The sequence below is a fragment of the Topomyia yanbarensis genome, chromosome 3 (assembly GCF_030247195.1).
Source record: "Topomyia yanbarensis strain Yona2022 chromosome 3, ASM3024719v1, whole genome shotgun sequence".
NCBI classification, from domain to species: Eukaryota; Metazoa; Arthropoda; class Insecta; order Diptera; family Culicidae; genus Topomyia; species Topomyia yanbarensis.
The window spans coordinates 175713425-175733000 of record NC_080672.1 but is presented as its reverse complement, the minus strand read 5'-3'; the positions used below and the strand labels follow the sequence as shown (position 1 = coordinate 175733000).

The following is a 19576-nucleotide window of genomic DNA, read 5'->3' as shown; positions in this document are numbered from 1 at the left end:
AACTGAGTTAATTTCTGCCTCAAGCAAAAACCATTGATCTACACAGTTTAGTGTTTTGAGTTTACTTGTCTACTGTAAATTAAGACATTAAAGAGGAATTTAAACCGAGAGCTAAATAACCTGTACATAATACAGCTCAAATTTATGTATATAAATGGATTTTATATCCATTTATATACATAAATTTGAGCTGTATTGTATTCGTTTGACAATAATTTTTTGAAGAAATTGTAACTGTTAATAAAAACGACTGCAGGGAGAATTCGACAAAAATCTTATCTATGGACATTCCAATAAAATCTTTATTGTGTATTGGAAATTTGTATTCTTTACCAGATCTGTAACTGCGCTCAAATATCTTCAAAGTCAAATTCGCCGCGTCTGTTTTTATGAATCTAGTTTCAAGTTCCGTTATTGATAACCAGCCCGTGTATCAGGTTAAAAATTCTTTATATTTCTCTTCAATGGTCGTTATTATCGCTTGTATACGTATATTTTACAAATCATCCGATACGTAAAATAGGAAATACATACCTTGATTTATAACATCTCGCGCTATCATAACTCTTTGTCTGTAGAACGTGTTATCACTCGATAGTTTTCAACCAAATAAATATACCGTAGAGAAGAAGTAGCAAATTCTGTCTAAATACTGTTACAATAGATAGTGATCCGGCCCATTACGCAGATAAGATTAACTTTTCTAGGCAATACTCTCACGGTCGGCTGTGTGGTGTTCAAATTGCTTTTGTTTGGGAAACATAGGATACTCTCGGTAGCCGGCTGTCCAGAGTTTAAAAAGACCAAGAACTAAACAATATATTTTCTTTTTCGAGTGATCGTGTACTCGAAGACTAACTAAACAACTACATAATAAAATATTCTTTACAGGTCGCATCGCTTGCTTGGAGCGAATCCTGGACCTACCCTACACTACCCTTCCAAAACACCAACTCCGGGACACCTATGGAAGAGTCTGATGAATCGTCGTCCTTCCGTTAAGTAGGTGGAGCATCAACACTTCCTGCCTACCTTATCCTTCCCCGTGAACGATGGAGATGGGGACGGCCGGCAATGATGGCTATCATGTGTTGAGGTTTTAATATGGGTCGGATTGGTATGAATTCCAACTAAACACTTCATAAGCAACTCTTATTAGATAATCAGCAGTCATACGTGATTAAGTCAGTGTGCAATCCGCCAAAATCATCGTCACAACGCAACGCAAAAATCTTCAAAGTCAGATAAATTTGTATAAATGGCAGCTCTGGCCAATACCCAGCAGATTTGCCAGTGTTTTTCAAAGAAAATCTGACAGTAAGGTTGCCATTTTGCCAGATTTGTCTTTAACACACAGAAAAAAAATTAGTAAAAATAGACAAATTTTGGTTTTAAATAACCATTAAATTTTTCCCGTTTAATATAGTGACAAACACGATTCAGGTTTGATTCAATCAATACTGTTGGTTGAAATTACCAACTAATTCATTTGTTGGCTTTTCAGTAATTTCAACAAATGTTTCGTTTGAAACAACAAAATCATGATAAGTTTAACCGAACAAACAAGTTTGAAGAAACAAAAGCAAATCTTCTGTATCAACAAAGGAGAGAACAACTCAAATTTAGTTGAAACTAAACAAAGATTCTGTTGGTTTTTAACAAAGGGATCAGTTAAATCTAACAAATTTTATTTTGATTTAAAAATGTTTTTATTTAAAATGTTAACAGAAGTATTTGTTAAACTAAACCAAATACATGCTTTCGAAAAACGCCCATTTCAGTTTGAAACTCCTTCACCACGCTTTAGATTCAACAAAACGTTTTGTTGATTCAAAAAGGCCTGATTCTTCTGCGTGAATATCACATCATTCCAAGTAAACGAAAAGGCGCCTAGGCGGATTGAACCAGGTGGGTGTTAACCGTCATCCGAGACAGACTTTGGCAGTAGTCAACAACTGGGATGAGACATGCGAATAGCAAAAAATAGAATATCAAATCAAAAAAGGGAGCACTGTCAAATGCAGTCAGTCCATTTAAGGTTCAACTGAGAATACTTGGAAAAGCGGTCATCTTGGAAAACCAAAAAAACAGGTTTTTTCTCACACCGTTGGAAAAATCTTCATGAAAATGAATCAGTAGTACTCTATCAATGCCCCGAATACATTGATTCATTTTCATGAAGATTTCCCCAACGGTGTGAGAAAAAACATTTTTTTCCAAGATGGCCGCTTATTGAAGCGTTCTCAGTTGAACCTTAAACTATGTAAGGCAAATAGAGAGGCTATCAGCCTTATTCTACATAACGACGGATCGCTTTTTCAAACGAATGTTATTTGTATTCTTAATAACGACTTCGATCAATAATACTTCGATCAAACCTCATTCGTTCGAAAATCTGATCCGTCGCAATATAGAATAAGGCTGTATGTGTGAGACGAACGATAGAATGAACAGAAAAAAAGAAAACATCTATCGACAAGCCCGTTCCAGGTTAACATATGATGGGGTAAGAGGCTAGCAAACGCAGTTGCAGTAATTAAAGCTGTTTCAATTTCTAACATTTAGATTAGAAAAGAAGATGGAAAAAGCCGATGTGAAGGAAGTTATTTTTAATAAACAGAAATGTCAAATATTTTGCTTGTTCCTGAAAAAGATAGCAGCTAGCGCAGGGGAAACTATCTTGGCACGTTCTTCATAAAACTCATTAGGGACCCTTACACGCGCGATAAAAGTGTCATTACTAAGTAGTGTCATTACTGGAATTGTATGGGAATTCCATCATTACTCGCCTTACACGTTTATTAAAAGTGACATTACTGCTCGCCTCGTGTACGGGGCCCTATTGGATGTCTGTCGGCATGAGTCACTCGTTGCGGTGTCTTTAAAACAAATAACCAAACAGATAGGACCACTGGTTTCTTGGCAGCGTTGCCAATGTTCCAGATTTATCTGGAATCTTTCGGATTTTTTCCAACTGAACAGATATTCGTTCAAGCCAGACATTTCGCCAGATTTTTTAAATTTTGCCAGATTTTTCCAGATATTCTGAATTTTACGTTACACCCCAGCGAGGTTTTACCATTATGCCAAATTTATTTGGTACAGCTAAAGTTTTTTTAAGCTTCCAGCCAACAGTGAAATCTCTTATTACATCAGATTTTTAAATTATAGAAGTTGTAACAAACAAATTTTAGAAATACTGAAATCGACCCTTAGGGCCGATTTCTTCACCCTCGCTTAACTTTTAAACCAGGTTCACCAGTACGTTTAAACCTGGCTTAAGCGCTAAGCGAGGGTGAAGAAAACGGCCCTTAGTGCAAAAACTTTAATCCACCTAACAGTGTGATGAGACATTTCTTACACATATCACTATTGGATCATTAAGGGGACCTTCTCCTGGATTCGGCGGACAATCAAAGCAATGTTTGGGATTTTTTGGTGGAAAAATTAAAAGACATACGAACTTCTGCTTTTGTTCTTTTAATCGTTATTTATCGCTAATTAGAAAATGATATTTTTCTTCGAAAATTCAAAATGGCGGCTTCAAAATTTATTTATAATTTTTAAACGAGATTACAATAAAAATGACCATTTTCCTTTAACGTCTATACAATTGTTTTTTTCGTCTGACTTTATTAAAATTAGGTATAAGTCATAGAAAATTTTATTTGTTTTAATAAATTATATCAATTTTTATTTCGGTTAACTATGAGGGGCTCTGCACTTGGCGAAGTAGGGCGATGTTTTTTAAGCGGCCATTTCGAATTTTCGAAAAAAATCATTCTAATTATCGATAAATAACGAATAGAAGATCAAAAGCATAAGTTCATCTGTCATTTCATTTTTCCACAAAAGTTCTCAAATATTGCTTGATTTTCCGCCGAATCCAGGAGAAGGTCCATTTAATTAGTTTGCAGAACTCACGTGAAGTTGGCACCCAATTAGAGATGAGATGAGGCACAGTTTTGAATAATGCGCGCATAAAACCTCAAACAAACTAAATAAATTATAGAAAATCAATAAAAGAAATAAAATTAATAAAAGAGCAAAATAATGAAAAAATGCTCAAATTCATGAAATGGGTAGTATGATTAACATAAATTTAATATAAATCTAATATAAAAAAAAGTTATGAAATTAAATTGTTTCAAACTAACAAATTGAATGAAATGAACAAAAAGAATGACTGAAGATAAATAATAAAATGAAGTTGAATAAAATATATGAACTGGAAAAAATAAGAAAATAACACGAAAAGAAATTAAATGAATAAAATCAATCAAGTGAATAATAGGAAGAAAACAAAAAATAAAATAATAAAATCAACAAAGCAAACAAAATGAATAATAGGGATGAAATCAACTCCTTCACGCCCAACTTTTTGCTAGCGCATATAGGGTTCCAAAACCGTTTTTCATCAAGTGTTGGAGTAAAGAAGCAGTTTTGATCAAGATTTCTAGCAGTTCTATTGTATTGTATGCATTTTTGTTAATTACGAACTTTCACCACTTATGGTGAAATTTACAGAACATAGAAGGTAAGCCAATCAAACTTTCAGCGATCGTCCTGTGGTAACGACCTTTCTATTTCAGCTCCTTTAGTTATATCGCTACGAACTTGTTCGTAATTATTGGTGGAATATTTACAGTCTAGAATTATTGATTATTTGCTGTTTACTTCATTTCAAGCGTTAAAACGTAAAATCGAACTGGGAAAACTCAGATAAAAAAAAATGTTGAAATTGGAAATATTTTCGATTTTACGATTCCTCTTCAGCGTTTTTTTGTCTATTCAAGAGGTCGATACGGTACTTCGTCTCCTGCGAAATGTTAATTTATTTTTTTTCCAAGCCTTATCGAAGCTACAGAGTTTTCAAGAAATTATTGTAACAATTCATATTAGATTTTGCAACATCAACAACGAATTTTTCGTCCGTTCCATCCAACAGCAATTTCAGAGAAATGTATAATTCTTTCTTAGGGTCGTATTGCGCTTTCCCTAGAAATTTCAGAAAACCGTGACGTTGTTTTAATCTGTGATCACGAACTTGTAGAATCTCCGGAGTTTTCAGAATTTCGGCGTGACATATAAGCATTTTTCGATGCACATACTCAAACCGATGCATGAGTTTATCCTGATCTGAAGACGGTAGACTTGGGTGCAACGCCCAACTCCTACTCTGCATAAGGCAAAGAATTCTTCACATTTCCTTTCGATCATGCCCATATGAGCCTGCCTAGTTCTAGTTTTCCGTTCTAAGTTTATAACTGATTCGCTCTAGAATACCTATCCGTCTTTCAATTTCATTGCTTTCGTTTCTCTTAGTCTCAAATTTGCCGAAAATAGCCAACAAAATCGATACAGTAGAACCTTGCGGCAATTAAAACATAGTAACACAGAAATGGTTAAAATTTACCAAAAATGTCACCTCATTTTTTCGGTCATCACTACATCAATATTAGATACCTGAAGTATTGAGGATCCTTTATCAGGTCATTAGAAACAGGCTTACAATTATACGGATTAATATTTTGTATTCTGGTGGCAAAGCTACTACGAATCGCTCAAGTCTACCAACATGTCTCACGGCAAAGACAGACTTGTTCCTCTTTACCATGAGAACCAAGTCGACTTGTCCCTCTTTGCTGTGAGACGTGTTGTTATATTTGAGCGAATAGAAGAAACGCTGCTTGATTTTCCGCCGAATCCAGGAGAAGGTCCATTTAATTAGTTTGCAGAACTCACGTGAAGTTGGCACCCAATTAGAGATGAGATGAGGCACAGTTTTGAATAATGCGCGCATAAAACCTCAAACAAACTAAATAAATTATAGAAAATCAATAAAAGAAATAAAATTAATAAAAGAGCAAAATAATGAAAAAATGCTCAAATTCATGAAATGGGTAGTATGATTAACATAAATTTAATATAAATCTAATATAAAAAAAAAGTTATGAAATTAAATTGTTTCAAACTAACAAATTGAATGAAATGAACAAAAAGAATGACTGAAGATAAATAATAAAATGAAGTTGAATAAAATATATGAACTGGAAAAAATAAGAAAATAACACGAAAAGAAATTAAATGAATAAAATCAATCAAGTGAATAATAGGAAGAAAACAAAAAATAAAATAATAAAATCAACAAAGCAAACAAAATGAATAATAGGGATGAAATCAACTCCTTCACGCCCAACTTTTTGCTAGCGCATATAGGGTTCCAAAACCGTTTTTCATCAAGTGTTGGAGTAAAGAAGCAGTTTTGATCAAGATTTCTAGCAGTTCTATTGTATTGTATGCATTTTTGTTAATTACGAACTTTCACCACTTATGGTGAAATTTACAGAACATAGAAGGTAAGCCAATCAAACTTTCAGCGATCGTCCTGTGGTAACGACCTTTCTATTTCAGCTCCTTTAGTTATATCGCTACGAACTTGTTCGTAATTATTGGTGGAATATTTACAGTCTAGAATTATTGATTATTTGCTGTTTACTTCATTTCAAGCGTTAAAACGTAAAATCGAACTGGGAAAACTCAGATAAAAAAAAATGTTGAAATTGGAAATATTTTCGATTTTACGATTCCTCTTCAGCGTTTTTTTGTCTATTCAAGAGGTCGATACGGTACTTCGTCTCCTGCGAAATGTTAATTTATTTTTTTTTCCAAGCCTTATCGAAGCTACAGAGTTTTCAAGAAATTATTGTAACAATTCATATTAGATTTTGCAACATCAACAACGAATTTTTCGTCCGTTCCATCCAACAGCAATTTCAGAGAAATGTATAATTCTTTCTTAGGGTCGTATTGCGCTTTCCCTAGAAATTTCAGAAAACCGTGACGTTGTTTTAATCTGTGATCACGAACTTGTAGAATCTCCGGAGTTTTCAGAATTTCGGCGTGACATATAAGCATTTTTCGATGCACATACTCAAACCGATGCATGAGTTTATCCTGATCTGAAACAATGAAAAAATGTCGTTTCCTTTTTATATTAAATTTATCCTCAAGATATAATTACTTATCATCCACAATTTAGGTTTGCTCAACAACAAATGTTTCAATTCGTGCTTTCCAAAGCCCATTTCTTCTTTGATGGCGAAGTTGTTTAGTCGTATATGCTCCAAGTTGTACGTAATAATTCTTGGTTGTTTCGTTGTCAGTAACCGCACTTCATCGCCAGCAAGCTGAAAAGTCTTTTGAAAAAAACCTAGCCGTTTATCTATCCGTCGAGTACTTATCATCAGCCAAAACGGATTTTTATGTACGATTCTTATTATTTGCTCTGGAAGAAATCTTTTTGACCGTAAGTAATTAATACGAATTTCCATGTTTTCCAAGTTTTCTTTAAATATCATAGGATTTTTGGTAAGAAATTCTCCAAGATCCTTCACCGGGATTCCTATATCTGTAAGAAACCTGAGATGTTGTTTCATATCTCGTTCGAAGTCCAATTTCAGCACAAACTGGGGTATCCCTTTGCGTTTTTCAAGCTTATGAAGGTCAACACCAAGATTCAAAAGTTGCTGCAATGATTCCGATCTGTTCACATAAGCGGCTAAGTTGAATGCTAGACGAGCATTTGGGTATATTTCCGTAGTGCTGTCCGTGGCAGGATCTAACACGGATTGTCGTAGTTCACCGAGTAATGATTGTTTAAATTGGGTTTCGGTATCATTCTGGCCGTCAATAACAGGTCTGTTAATTACACTTTTTTCAACCGCACCATATGCCAATCTTCGAGTGAGGTGATTAGTAGTTGGATTGACTGCACGCTGAAACAATCGCGTAACTGACAACATTTTGTATTGGAACGCGGTAGATATCACAATTTCTTCTTATTTGTTTTAAGTATAAATGAGCAGCTTTTAGTTTAGAATTTATAATAAACTCGATAAACTTGCGAATTAAACTGTAAACGTGAACCCAAATAACAAAAAAAAAACATAAACAAGTCCAGCTACACGCTAAGGTTTAGAAACTTGTTTTTGTTGAAAAAATACCCATCTCGGAGTAAACCACTAAACTTCATTCCATCAAAATTAGGTAAAATGCATATTACCCAAGGGTAACAATAAAGATTCTCAAAAATGGGAATTTTTACCCCCGTGAATAATTTTTAAAGGTACCCCATAGAAAATTTGACAGTTCATAAATTTCCCAGTCGACCGACGAAATCGGGTGCTTCCCAGTAAACGAAATGGCGGCTAGGCGTGTTAAAATACATGCTGGCGAGCGGTAGGCTATTGAAACATTATTCTAGGCAACCCGCCGTAACTCGCCAGCAACCCACCCTGATAATGTGGGTTCGAGGTCGACAGATTAATTAACCGACTAATGGCGATTTCGCTTGAACCTGAAACTGAGTCAGGTTCTAACCCCAACTGCTGTCAGTTCATACATTTTGACAGCAGTTGGGGTTAGGAACTGACTCAGTTTCGCCTCAAACGAAAACCACATAAGTTGGGTTTCGTCGGTGAACGATTTTTGTCATCATATCAATCGCCACACTGCAAAAAATTAACACGTTAACATCATGTGGAAATCTATTGAATCATTTCAATCCACAAACACATGAAATGCACATGGTCGCCACTTGAATATCTATTCGAGTGTGGGAAATTTGCTTTTCAAATGAAATTCATGCGAACATAGGGTGAAAAGCACATCAAAAACATAAGAAATACCATTAGCTAATTTTCCAAATGAATTACACGTGAATATCACTTTGTTTTGCTTATAGCTTTCATTGGCAGATGAATTGGGTCATCTCAAAAAATAAATCACTTCAAATTCACAGGAATAATCACGTAAATGAACGCTTTTCAAATTTCAACATACATTACCTGATTCCTATATATGTCATATGATAGCCCTGTGCAAGCTATGTATTAGACACATAATCATTAAGTGGTATGACGATTATCGTTTACATGAATTTCATATGTGAAAAAATTAAACGAGATGACTGAGAATGTATTCACTCATGCAGATACTCCGGTGGAAGTTTGCAATGGCAAGTAAATATTCTTGCTACATAATTGCACTCCATTTGAAATGTTATCAAACTGTTTATATAAATTCTAGAGAAATTACAAAAAGTGCATTTTATCGGCGAAACCATCGTGTCGTATCAGAATGTTCTGGATTGCTGCGGAGGAAGGTTATACTGACGACTGACGATCGCCTACCTACGTGGTATGTTGTTTTCTACCTCAATTGCTGCATTTGACAACATTGGTTATGCTTCTAGCCAAATAATCCGCCTCCTTTTCCGTTACCCTGTGCATGATAGAGGTGATGGTCATCATCACCTTTTGCTATTACAGAGATGTTTACCTAGTTTACACCACTGAGAATTTACACTTCATAGTAAACCTATGGGACGATTAGAGAATTGATATTTGGGAACGTCACACAACGTTACTAAGCAGTAATTCAGTACTGGCTGATTATGTCCTCGTTAACACTACTGTTTCTTTTTAGTTATCTCTACTTGGAATGAGTAGAGCATAGAGTAATTTTCCATAATTTCGATAATTTTGCATATAACTCTTTTTATCAATTCGTTTCAAATATCTGTCGACCCATCCATTATCATGGAGCATTGGAGTAGCCAGATAGTATCATTTCGTCATCAAATTGAGATACAACCTAGGGGCTGATCATTTGTGATGCATTTTTAAAAATCAGCTACATTAAATGCATTTCTTTCCATCAAAATAGAAATTCATAATGTAATTTGCGTTGCGTGCAATGTATTTTGCATTGCGTGTAAGACGTCAAAACCCTACAAAAAACTAGCTCTACATTCAACAAAACGTCGAACATAGTTAATCAGCGTAGGACGTTTGTTAAACAAACTTTTCTGCGAGGGAGTGCAAAGTTGGTGCAAAAATGGAATTTAAATGCATTTTTACTAATTTGATGAAAATTTGTTATACATTTTTAGAGTGATCTACCCCTAGGGTGGAACCCAATGTTTCTATAAGCTGGAACCATCTCAATCAATTTTGGATTCAATTTATTGTTTATTTGTTTATTTACCCTTTTAGGCTTTATGGTCATTCGCTGAAGAGAATTAACATTTGCTTCATGACTAGTGTGTTTGAGAATCGAGTAACTTCACAAATTCGCATACAAATAATGGATTCTTGTATTTAGTCATAGCACTTCATTGTTATTTTAATAAAAAATACTTCAATAAAGCCAATTTCTCCATGTTTATTAGATGCTGCTTTGTTTGTAACAAAAAATAATTGAAAATCCCTAAATTTAAATAATACACATGAAAATATATACGGTTTCCTGTAATTGTTACGTTTGAAGCGACGACGGACAAGAACAATACAAATAATTTCCACTGATGAAGACCGAAAACAACGGTCGAAACGTTTGCACGTTATAAAAAGGTTATGTTCAATTTTATTCTGACTGTAGAGCCGTAAATATTTTCCTAGAACACAGACAGTCGTAAAACACCAAATATCTGTTACGTTCGACTCCATGTGATTGTTACGTTTCTCTTTCATGTAGTTGATACGTTTGGTGTCATGTAGTTGTTATGTTTGGTTTCGTGTTACTCTTACGTGAATTTCTGTTGCAAATTATATAAAAAAACACTTAACATTCACATGATGAATCACATATTGAAACAGACACTATTATATCGGTCGACCCGATAGAGTTTACGTGAAAAGTGCGGTGGATGAGAACCACATATGTTATCACGTAAAAGTAATGATTTATTTTTTGAGTGTAGTTTTCCATTCCATTCGATAAATTTGTATTTGCCTATACCAACATATCACGTAGAAAAATGTATTGTAGATATAGCAATATTCTGGTTTAAACTTAACAATAGTTATTATTGTCTCAGGGCTAATAATATTTAATACTTGATTCAATCCGTAATATTGTTATTTCTACAATAAATTCTGGTTTTGACGTTTCAAGATTTCAATCACATCGTCGGTTGAATCAACAATATTAATGTTGAAATAAATTCCAGAATTATTGATCTAATGTTGTGAATGCGATTAGTTAAGCAATATAATTTTGTTGAAACAACAACGAATATAGTAAATATTTACTCTTGATGTACGATAATAAATAAATATTTTTATTGGTTTACTTTTAACTTTGCTGTAAATTTGTAAATGTAGCAGAATCGTTTGCCAGCTATTTATTTCCAATATTTTGAGGTTGTTCTGAACGTTCAAAGGTTATGTTACTTACAATGTTAATAATTATTTCAACATTGACACTTACCACAGAGTTCAGCTTGCTGTGACTGGACAGCGAAATTTGTCGAAACCGGATTTTTTTTATTAATAAATGGTATTTTTTATTAATAAATACGGTACACAGGAAACACGCACAAACATTTTCAATACACTCTGATTTACTACTATGCAAAACCAAAATTAAATAAAATTTGGTTGGAATAAAAATAATATTGTTAGTTCAACAATAAAATATTGTATGTTTGACAATCAAAGAGTTTCGAATCGAAAATAGGTCGTCGATTAAAATCAAAAATGAATTTTGTTGGTTTAATCACAGATAACAGACGTTTAGGCTCGATTTGAATCGTGTGTAAATACCCGCTACTGAAATTTCGAATAAATCAGACGTCTGAAACACGTTTAGCAAACGTTTGAAGATGACGAAGTGATCGATGCAATGTAGTTAGAGTGCAGCTGTCAAACACGTGTAGCAAACAGTTGCGCAGATGGCAATAGTGGAACACGGATTTACAACGTTTATCAATTTGAAAGTTTACGCAGGTTTTTGAAGAAATTTTGTTCTAGCCTAAACGTCTGTTATCTGTGGTTTAATCATGTGAAATTTCGCTGCGTGATGGAGGTTGACAGTGACCTACATATATGGGGCGTTATAACTATAAAGCCCCAAACAAAGAATTTTGTTCGGCGCTATGCACAATATTGAAGCATTCCACACGACGTTTTGCGTCTTGCGGGATGATTAGATACCATATCATTCAGAAAATCGGCACTTAGTAATCAAAATACAGCTTTTAATGATTCGATCCAATATTATTGTTTTGATTTTCATGGCAGTAATGCTGGCTGTACAGAGATGCCATTCTTGACAGGAGGCTGGCCAGACCTTTTCATTTGTCATTTTCATACTACAAAACGTAACGAAAAACTACACTGAAAACCAAAGTTACCTATTTTTTGGGTACAAAATGCCTATTGTAAAGTTCGTATTCCGACTACTCAAAATTAGGTAGAAAAACGAAAAGAGCGGCTACCCAAATTTTGAGTATCCTACACATTACTTTTTTTGTGTTATTGGTGGGTAGTAATAAATCGGTACCAGTAACCCAAATAATAAGTTGTCCGTATTTTATATTTCAACTCAAAAATAGGTAATATAATTTTATCTTGTAAGGACGCCATTGTAGAAAAGCAAAAGGCAAGCGAAAGTCCAAATCGTTGGCATTGCAGAGAAAATCTACGATTTGGCTTCATTAAAAATAAATGGTAAGTAAAAATTTATATAGACTAATTTTTATAATCAATGATGATTTTTTATATCATTTTCAGCTGCTGCGATTCGACTGGAAACGAGGAAATATCGCCTAAACAAATATCGAAGAAACCAAAATAGAATATGGAAGATCTATACAAATTAATTGACGAAGGGACACAAAAACAACTTACAGGTACGATTTTACCTATTTATTTCATGTAATTGTGCCATTTAACAACTAAAACGAAGCACTCCTCAGTAAGGCCAGGCGGAATTCTGGCTGGCTCTAGCTAAAATTCCGGTTCCAGTGACTATCGATATTCGTACCATTCGCGGGTTGCTGGAGCCAGCCAGAATTTCGGCTGGATTTATTGGGGACTGCTTCGCTGTTCCTTTTCAATGACACACAAGGTGCATTAACATATGCGATTGAAATGGGACCGTACATGCTGAAAGTGGATGTATGATGGCACCAGGCTGAATCCGGCTCTAGTGACAATCGGTTCTAATTAGATTCGATCCCGCTGTAGCCGGGATTCCGGCAGGACTAACTGGGTAAAGTTCCAGTTCTTTCCTCTCTTAACTATTAATTTAAACAAATTCCTAGCGACGTTAGGGTTTCAAATTTTCGTTCTAAATTTCACCTAGAAGAAAAAACGAGCTGGCATGTTTATGTCGACACTTGATGGTGTGTATCGAAAGCGCTATCACCGGTCACGACGGTGGTGTATGGGCTAAATCAGAGAAATTTGAAATATCAAAAGAACTCGCGTTGCATCTATCTACCTGGTACCGACCGAGTGATTCAGACCAAGTTAGACCAGGTGAAAATTCATTGTATGAAAGCACTGCCGCTTATAATATCCATTACCGAAGAGCTTTAGGAACCCTGGGCTTCGGATATGATGGAGGTTGACATGTTGGTTCAGTTGGTCGAATATTCGTGTGGTCTTTGGCACGGCGTTTGGTTCATGGGGGGAGGAGATCAATGGATTATCACATATAACAGATGGTCAGACTTTAGGTGGGTTTATCTCTTAACTCACTCGAACTGTCATTCTGGTTCTTGAAAGTGGCGAGTCCCCCTGGTAGAACTGTTATGAGTATTACCGTATTACGGCCATGTAAACGTTTTGCATTTGCCCTGTGCGTTAAGAATCGATTGTGAAAATTTACGTACAATTTCTTTTGACATAAGCCTATTTTTAGTAGCAGGATACAAGATTAAAGTGAGATTTACACGGTACGTCAGGCTTCCGTCACCGGTACAACACGTCAACTGAACGTCAAAATTAGATGCAGTTAAACATTGTTAGGAGCAGGATACTTTGGACTAGACAAAATAAAGGACTTGACGTTACACACTTCGAGACAAACAGGCGCAAAATTTAGTCCTCCCGAGGACCGCTGTTTACTTGGCAGACAGTTGCCACTTCGTCCGATTTTGCAAACGGATGGACCGAGATCCCCTAAACCAGTGATTCTCAACCTGGGGTCCACGGATCCCTAGGGGCCATGAAGTCGTTGCTGAGGGTCGTCGAAGAAATTTTTTTCCGAGTGGATGTAGAAATTTCAAGTCTTGTTTTCTAACAGACTGAAAATAATATATTGATAGCATACAAAATCGATGGTTAACTGTGGGGGACCACAACAACCCAGGGTGTTTTCTAAAGGGTCCGTAGCACGACAAAAGTTGAGAGCCGCTGCCCTAAGCTATAAGCTGCAGGGCACCGTGTCATAACATCCGAAGGATGGTGCGTCATAAAGTCCGGGATATTATGACGCATCAGGCTGCGTCATAACATCCGAAAACGGATGTGCGTCATAATGTCCCGGACGTTATAAGGCACATTCGATTTCGCATTTTATGTCGCAGTCGATATCCTGGACACTGTGACGCACTTAGGGCCGATTTCTTCACCCTCGCTTAACTTTTAAGCCAGGTTCACCAGTACGTTTAAACCTGGCTTAAACGTTAAGCGAGGATAAAGAAATCAGCCCTTATAGGTTCGGATATTGTGAATCAAAGGAACTGCGTAATAATGTTCCAGGTCATATCGCCCCAAAATAATGTGCGTCGTAACGTCCGGAACATGGTGACGCACGATGGTGCGTGATAAGGTCCGAAAATAAATATACGTCATAAAGTCCGCAATCATTCTAGTGCCACAACGTCCGAAAGTAGTCTTGCGTCATAATGTCCGGGGTCTTATGACGCACGCGAATACTAGGATGTTATGACGCAGACGAATTGCGTCATAAAGTCCGAGATAATATGACCCACTCATTGTTTCGAATTTTTGACGCACAGGTACTGCGTCATAGCGTCCCAAGTCATAAGGTCCCAAAGAAGGACGCGTCATAATATCTGAGACAATATGACGCACCAGGCTGCGTCATAAGTTCCCGTGTGTGTCATAAGTTCCCGGACTTTATAACGCACCACTTGTGCGTCACAATGTCCCAGACGTTATGACGCGTCCTGTTTTGGGACCTTATGACATGGGACGGTATGACGCAGTGCCCATGCGTCATAATATCCGAAACTGTGAGTGCGTCATCTAATTCCGGATTTTATGATGCAATACCTCTGCGTCATAATATCCCAATATCGAAATAACCCATGTGGTTGAACGAAAACAGATAGTACAACTATAGGAACATGGATTTACAACTATAAGAACATAGCCTTACAACTATAGAAACACTATCACAACTATTGGGTCCTACGGAGCGTTTCCTTTTTTTAATCATTTTGCGAAAAATAGAAGCTTAACTCACATGTACGAATTTTTTAGTTGTAGAATTGAACAATCTTTCATATAAATACAATTACAGAGCATATATAAGTAAGTTTGGGTTAGTTTACTCTTAAAATTGCTTAGGCGTTGGCATAGTTCATCCACTATTGGGTCAGCTCCCCTATTTGTTGGACAGTAAAAATTACACTGTACTGTAGAAATTTGTACTTTTTAAGTGACCTAGTATAGGTTGTAGGTCTCATTAAATGCAACACAAGCAATTTTTGAGATTTTTTGCGCTGAAAAATTAGCTACGCTGTCATTTTTCAATCGATTTTCTCAATTCTAAATTATGCAAAATGATGATTGAACAAATGAGTGGAATATGCAAGGCCGATTGCAAACTACATCAAATGTGATAATTAATGCATCGAACGGGAGCGGGCCATTTGGCATAACGGTTATTTGGCATAATGGTCATTTGGCATAATTTTGAGAAATGATCATACTGAAGGTCATTTGGCATAACGGATATTTGGCATAACGGATATTTGGCATAACGGTCATTTGGCATAATGGTCATACGGCATAATTTTGAGAATTGATCACACTGAAGGTCATTTGGCATAATTTTGAGAATTGATCACTCTGAAGGTCATTTGGTATAATTTATTTTATCTCCAGGATAATGGTCATTTGGAATAATTTCTAATTTTGCGTAAAGTGAGGGTCATTTGGCATAACGGACAATTAGCACAACGTACGTTTGGCATAATTTTGCCTAGTGATCTCACTGAACGTCATTTGGCATAACAGACCCATAAGGTTAAAGCTGCACTAAGGAATAATAATAATGTATTGTTATCCATTACCTGATATTGATTATATATCGAGTGAATACATTTTATAATTGATTTTGCCTTCTTTTAAACATGAGCAGTTCTTTTGAGTTTCATTTTTGTAAATGTTCATTTTTACAATTATGGATTCTTTGCTATGACTTACGCTTTAGTATAGTATAGTGAGAACTGCGATCCACCAGACGTATGTTTTGTTTTGGCCATTATTTCTAAGATCGCCAGTGAGTTTTCGTTTTCCATACAGCGTTTCAATAATTAAAATTATCCTTATTATCTTTCTTTATATCATGAGCTGTTCTTTCGAATTGTGTATTTTTTCATTTGTGGATTTCGCCAAGTTTTTAAGCGGTTGTTACACTGCTCTAGCACTTGGGGCGAAGACAGTGCTATGCGGCTTTGCCGCATAACCGAGGCCAAGGGCGGCCCCTCGCAAGCAAACCTGTGATATACTTGTTTGCACGGATTACTCGAAAATAGGGGCTATAAATTAGTTTAAGTCCAACGGAGTGACAGCAATGTCGGACAGCACGCGACTTGAAGCGATGTGGCGTAGCCACATTAGGCGTAAATGTTTTTTATTAATTGGTAAAGAAGAATAATCTAATTATTTTGGATCAAGTTAAATTTTAGTACTATTGATAAACATACTCATTCAGTCATTTAAATATTTAGGTAGTTGCCGTTATGCATTTGAGCTACATGCCAGCTACTTACAACTGCATAACTAACTTTCCCTCGAACGATGAAAGTTATTGGCAACATACAATCAAAATACGTAATACATATTGCGATTTATTTAAATCTTTAAATTTACTCTTGATTTGAATCATGTATAGATAGTAAACTGTGGAATTATAACCATGTTAATGCTTATAAATGAAGTATATAATTTCCTTTTAATTTTTCATTATACATTTTTGACAATTAATCTTACCGAGTGTAATAATATTCTCTACAGTATCTACGAATAAATTGACTGATTTTTGCCGCTGTAGAAATATGACAATGTTCTCATCACAAACATCACCGTCAAACAGATTATTGTTGCGGATACAATGCATTCCCAGCCAGCTGTAATTTTATTTAAATTAATTACTCACAGAAATATATACACTTACTTTTTTACCTTTCTGTGCAATGAATCATGGATCTTCAATATCAAGACGTTGTATTATGGTGATCGCCAGTTGCGGGTCGTCGATGTGCCAGACAACTGGACGCAACGCTCCACCCGAAATCGCCGGACCGACTTCGGCACCCTACCAGGAAGCCTTAGTAGGTTAGATCCACTGGCGTGTACTAGATCGAATAGGCACACACTACCTTCTCCATGCAAAGGATAATAGGGACAAAAACTTAAATGACGTGTGAACCATATCATACTTTAGCTATTCCTCTTCCCCGGGGAATAAGGTGAACCAGGGAAATTTCCTATTTATAAAATTGTGGAAAAGAAGTATGTAGTTTTAAAGAATGCAGCAATAAGTGATAGTAAAAATCTCACCCTGTATGATGGACCTTCGTAAAGTTGGACGATCGCCCGAATCATTCCTGCTTCGTTCTGTGTAATCCGGATACAATGATACAAATCTAGCTGTTGACCGAGATTTAGATAAATATCCATCGATTCTTGTATTAGAGTGGTCACTGTCTTGGCACAGAGAACAGACATATAAGCTGGAACATACATTCCCAAAAAACCTGTGTAAACATTTAAATGAAAATACGTTGAAAATCACCATCGCATACAGCTTTGCATGCGTAAGTCACCATTGTATCCAAGTTTGCATACAAGTCCCGTATAGCGATTGCTGGCCGATCGAAGCGCCGACCCACATTACCTTTTAAACGGAATGCGGAATCAAATCTTACTCGAATGCTCGATTTTAGCAGTGCTCGATTGGCCCGATTGACTTTATGACGTTTAATTTTCGCCTGCGCCAAGTATGTGGTAGTATTCGTACAGTGTGGGCTCTGTTTCGGCCATTTTGTTCGCAACGCAAAAAGTGTTGTGCTTCGTTTGCCTCCGCGTCCTTTTGAATAAAGCAGGTGTTTTTTAATATTAATATATATTTTTATGATTTTTTATACACATTTTGTATTTTTTCAGCACCTTATAGAAGCAGAAAAATTCGTCGAAAGTACGACCACCTCAGCTGGCCGGATTGACGGGGATTCGGAAGTATCGGACCAGGATCCAGGTAACTGGTCGACCAGTGGCAAGTTGCTACTTGCTGTTGTCATTTCAAAGCGTCAGTTTAATTTACACAAGTTGAAAACTTTACTTGTATGTCAGTTCTCAGTGGTCTTGGTTTCCTTTTTACACTCTGATGATCCTAAACTCCAACGTTGCTTCGCAATGACAATCACATTAGCGGTTCGAAAGCTAGTGCTCATTTTTGAAAAGGACTAAAATTGATTAAAAAACAATGACACTGAGGGAACAAATAACAGAGCAAAGAATTTTATAAGTTGCTCATTTGTCCGATTTGTTATGCGAAATTTATTGTATTTGGTACGTATTCCTCGGATAAAAATGACGAGTTTGGTTTACCTTATGTCGTCGTGCTTATTTCGGCTAGGGATTTTTTCGAAATTAAAGAAATCAACATGCACTTCGCCAGTCATACAATGCTTAAGCAATACTTATAACAAAAACTCAACAGATTTGCGATACTTTATTTAATGAAATTTCCGCCATCGTCTTTTTTCACACAGGAAATTCACGTGAACTGAGTTTCAACGGCCAATGTCGTATCACTTAAAGGTTATATGTGAATCAAATAGCTTCTACGAGATTGTCAAATGTCAGGAATCATGTAATGTATGTTGAAAGATGGTAACTATTCATTCACGTGAATATTCACATGAAATCAAAGTGATTTATTTTTTGAGTGTAGATACAGAACATTAGATTACCCTCTAAGAACGGTTGGTTTCAAAATTGTCCAATGAAGGACGTTCGTTGGACCAATTTGGACAACGTCCAAATAACCGTTCAACGAACGTCCATCGTTGGACCCGTGTTGAACGATTTTGAAACAATTTTTTGGACTTCTCAGTGGGTAGGATTGTCGCTGGTGTTCCCATTGTTTTCACCTCGGAACATGTTTGTTTTGCTTCCGGTATATATCTGTCAAAGACTTTTACTAGAGAGACTTTTACTAGAGAGACTTTCGATTCTCTAGTAAAAGTCTTTGGTCCGCGCTTTTGGTACCCGCAGAAAAATATGGCCTGCTTTTAACCACAAACCGTTTAGTTGAACTTCAAATTGAGTTTGCCTATATTTCATTTCAGTCTCGTTTTTTCTGCTGTGATTGCATTCAAGACCGAAAACGTCCAATGCATAAAATCTGCAACAGAATAAACGAGAGGCAAACAGAAAAATATAATGTGATATCTGCTATGTAACAAATTTCTATGTTATTATAATTTCACTAATTTTCACATGATATCTATGCGTGACAGGCA

At 36.0% G+C, this 19576-nt stretch overlaps 1 protein-coding gene and 1 long non-coding RNA gene across 2 annotated transcripts; one reads left to right on the top strand and one right to left on the bottom strand.

Annotated features, from left to right (window-relative positions):
- Positions 1-6080: 6080 nt before the first annotated feature.
- LOC131688779 (transcription termination factor 3, mitochondrial) lies at positions 6081-7955 on the bottom strand. Its single transcript, XM_058973295.1, has 2 exons — positions 7025-7955; positions 6081-6962 (listed from the first exon to the last, which is right to left on the bottom strand). Exons 1-2 carry the CDS (start codon positions 7803-7805, stop codon positions 6685-6687), a joined length of 1059 nt encoding a protein of 352 aa, XP_058829278.1. The 5' UTR covers positions 7806-7955; the 3' UTR covers positions 6081-6684.
- Positions 7956-12106: 4151 nt separating this feature from the next.
- Positions 12107-19004, top strand: LOC131688784 (uncharacterized). Its single transcript, XR_009305302.1, has 3 exons — positions 12107-12515; positions 12579-12697; positions 18824-19004. It is a non-coding gene; the product is annotated as an uncharacterized LOC131688784 (long non-coding RNA).
- Positions 19005-19576: the final 572 nt, after the last annotated feature.

Excerpts from the sequence above, each read along its gene's own strand:
- LOC131688779 (XM_058973295.1), bottom strand. The coding sequence starts at position 7,805 with ATGTTGTCAGTTACGCGATTGTTTCAGCGTGCAGTCAATCCAACTACT. Across the intron at positions 6,963-7,024 it reads ACCTAAATTGTGGATGATAA|ATCAGGATAAACTCATGCAT; the intron begins GTAATTATATCT and ends TCATTGTTTCAG.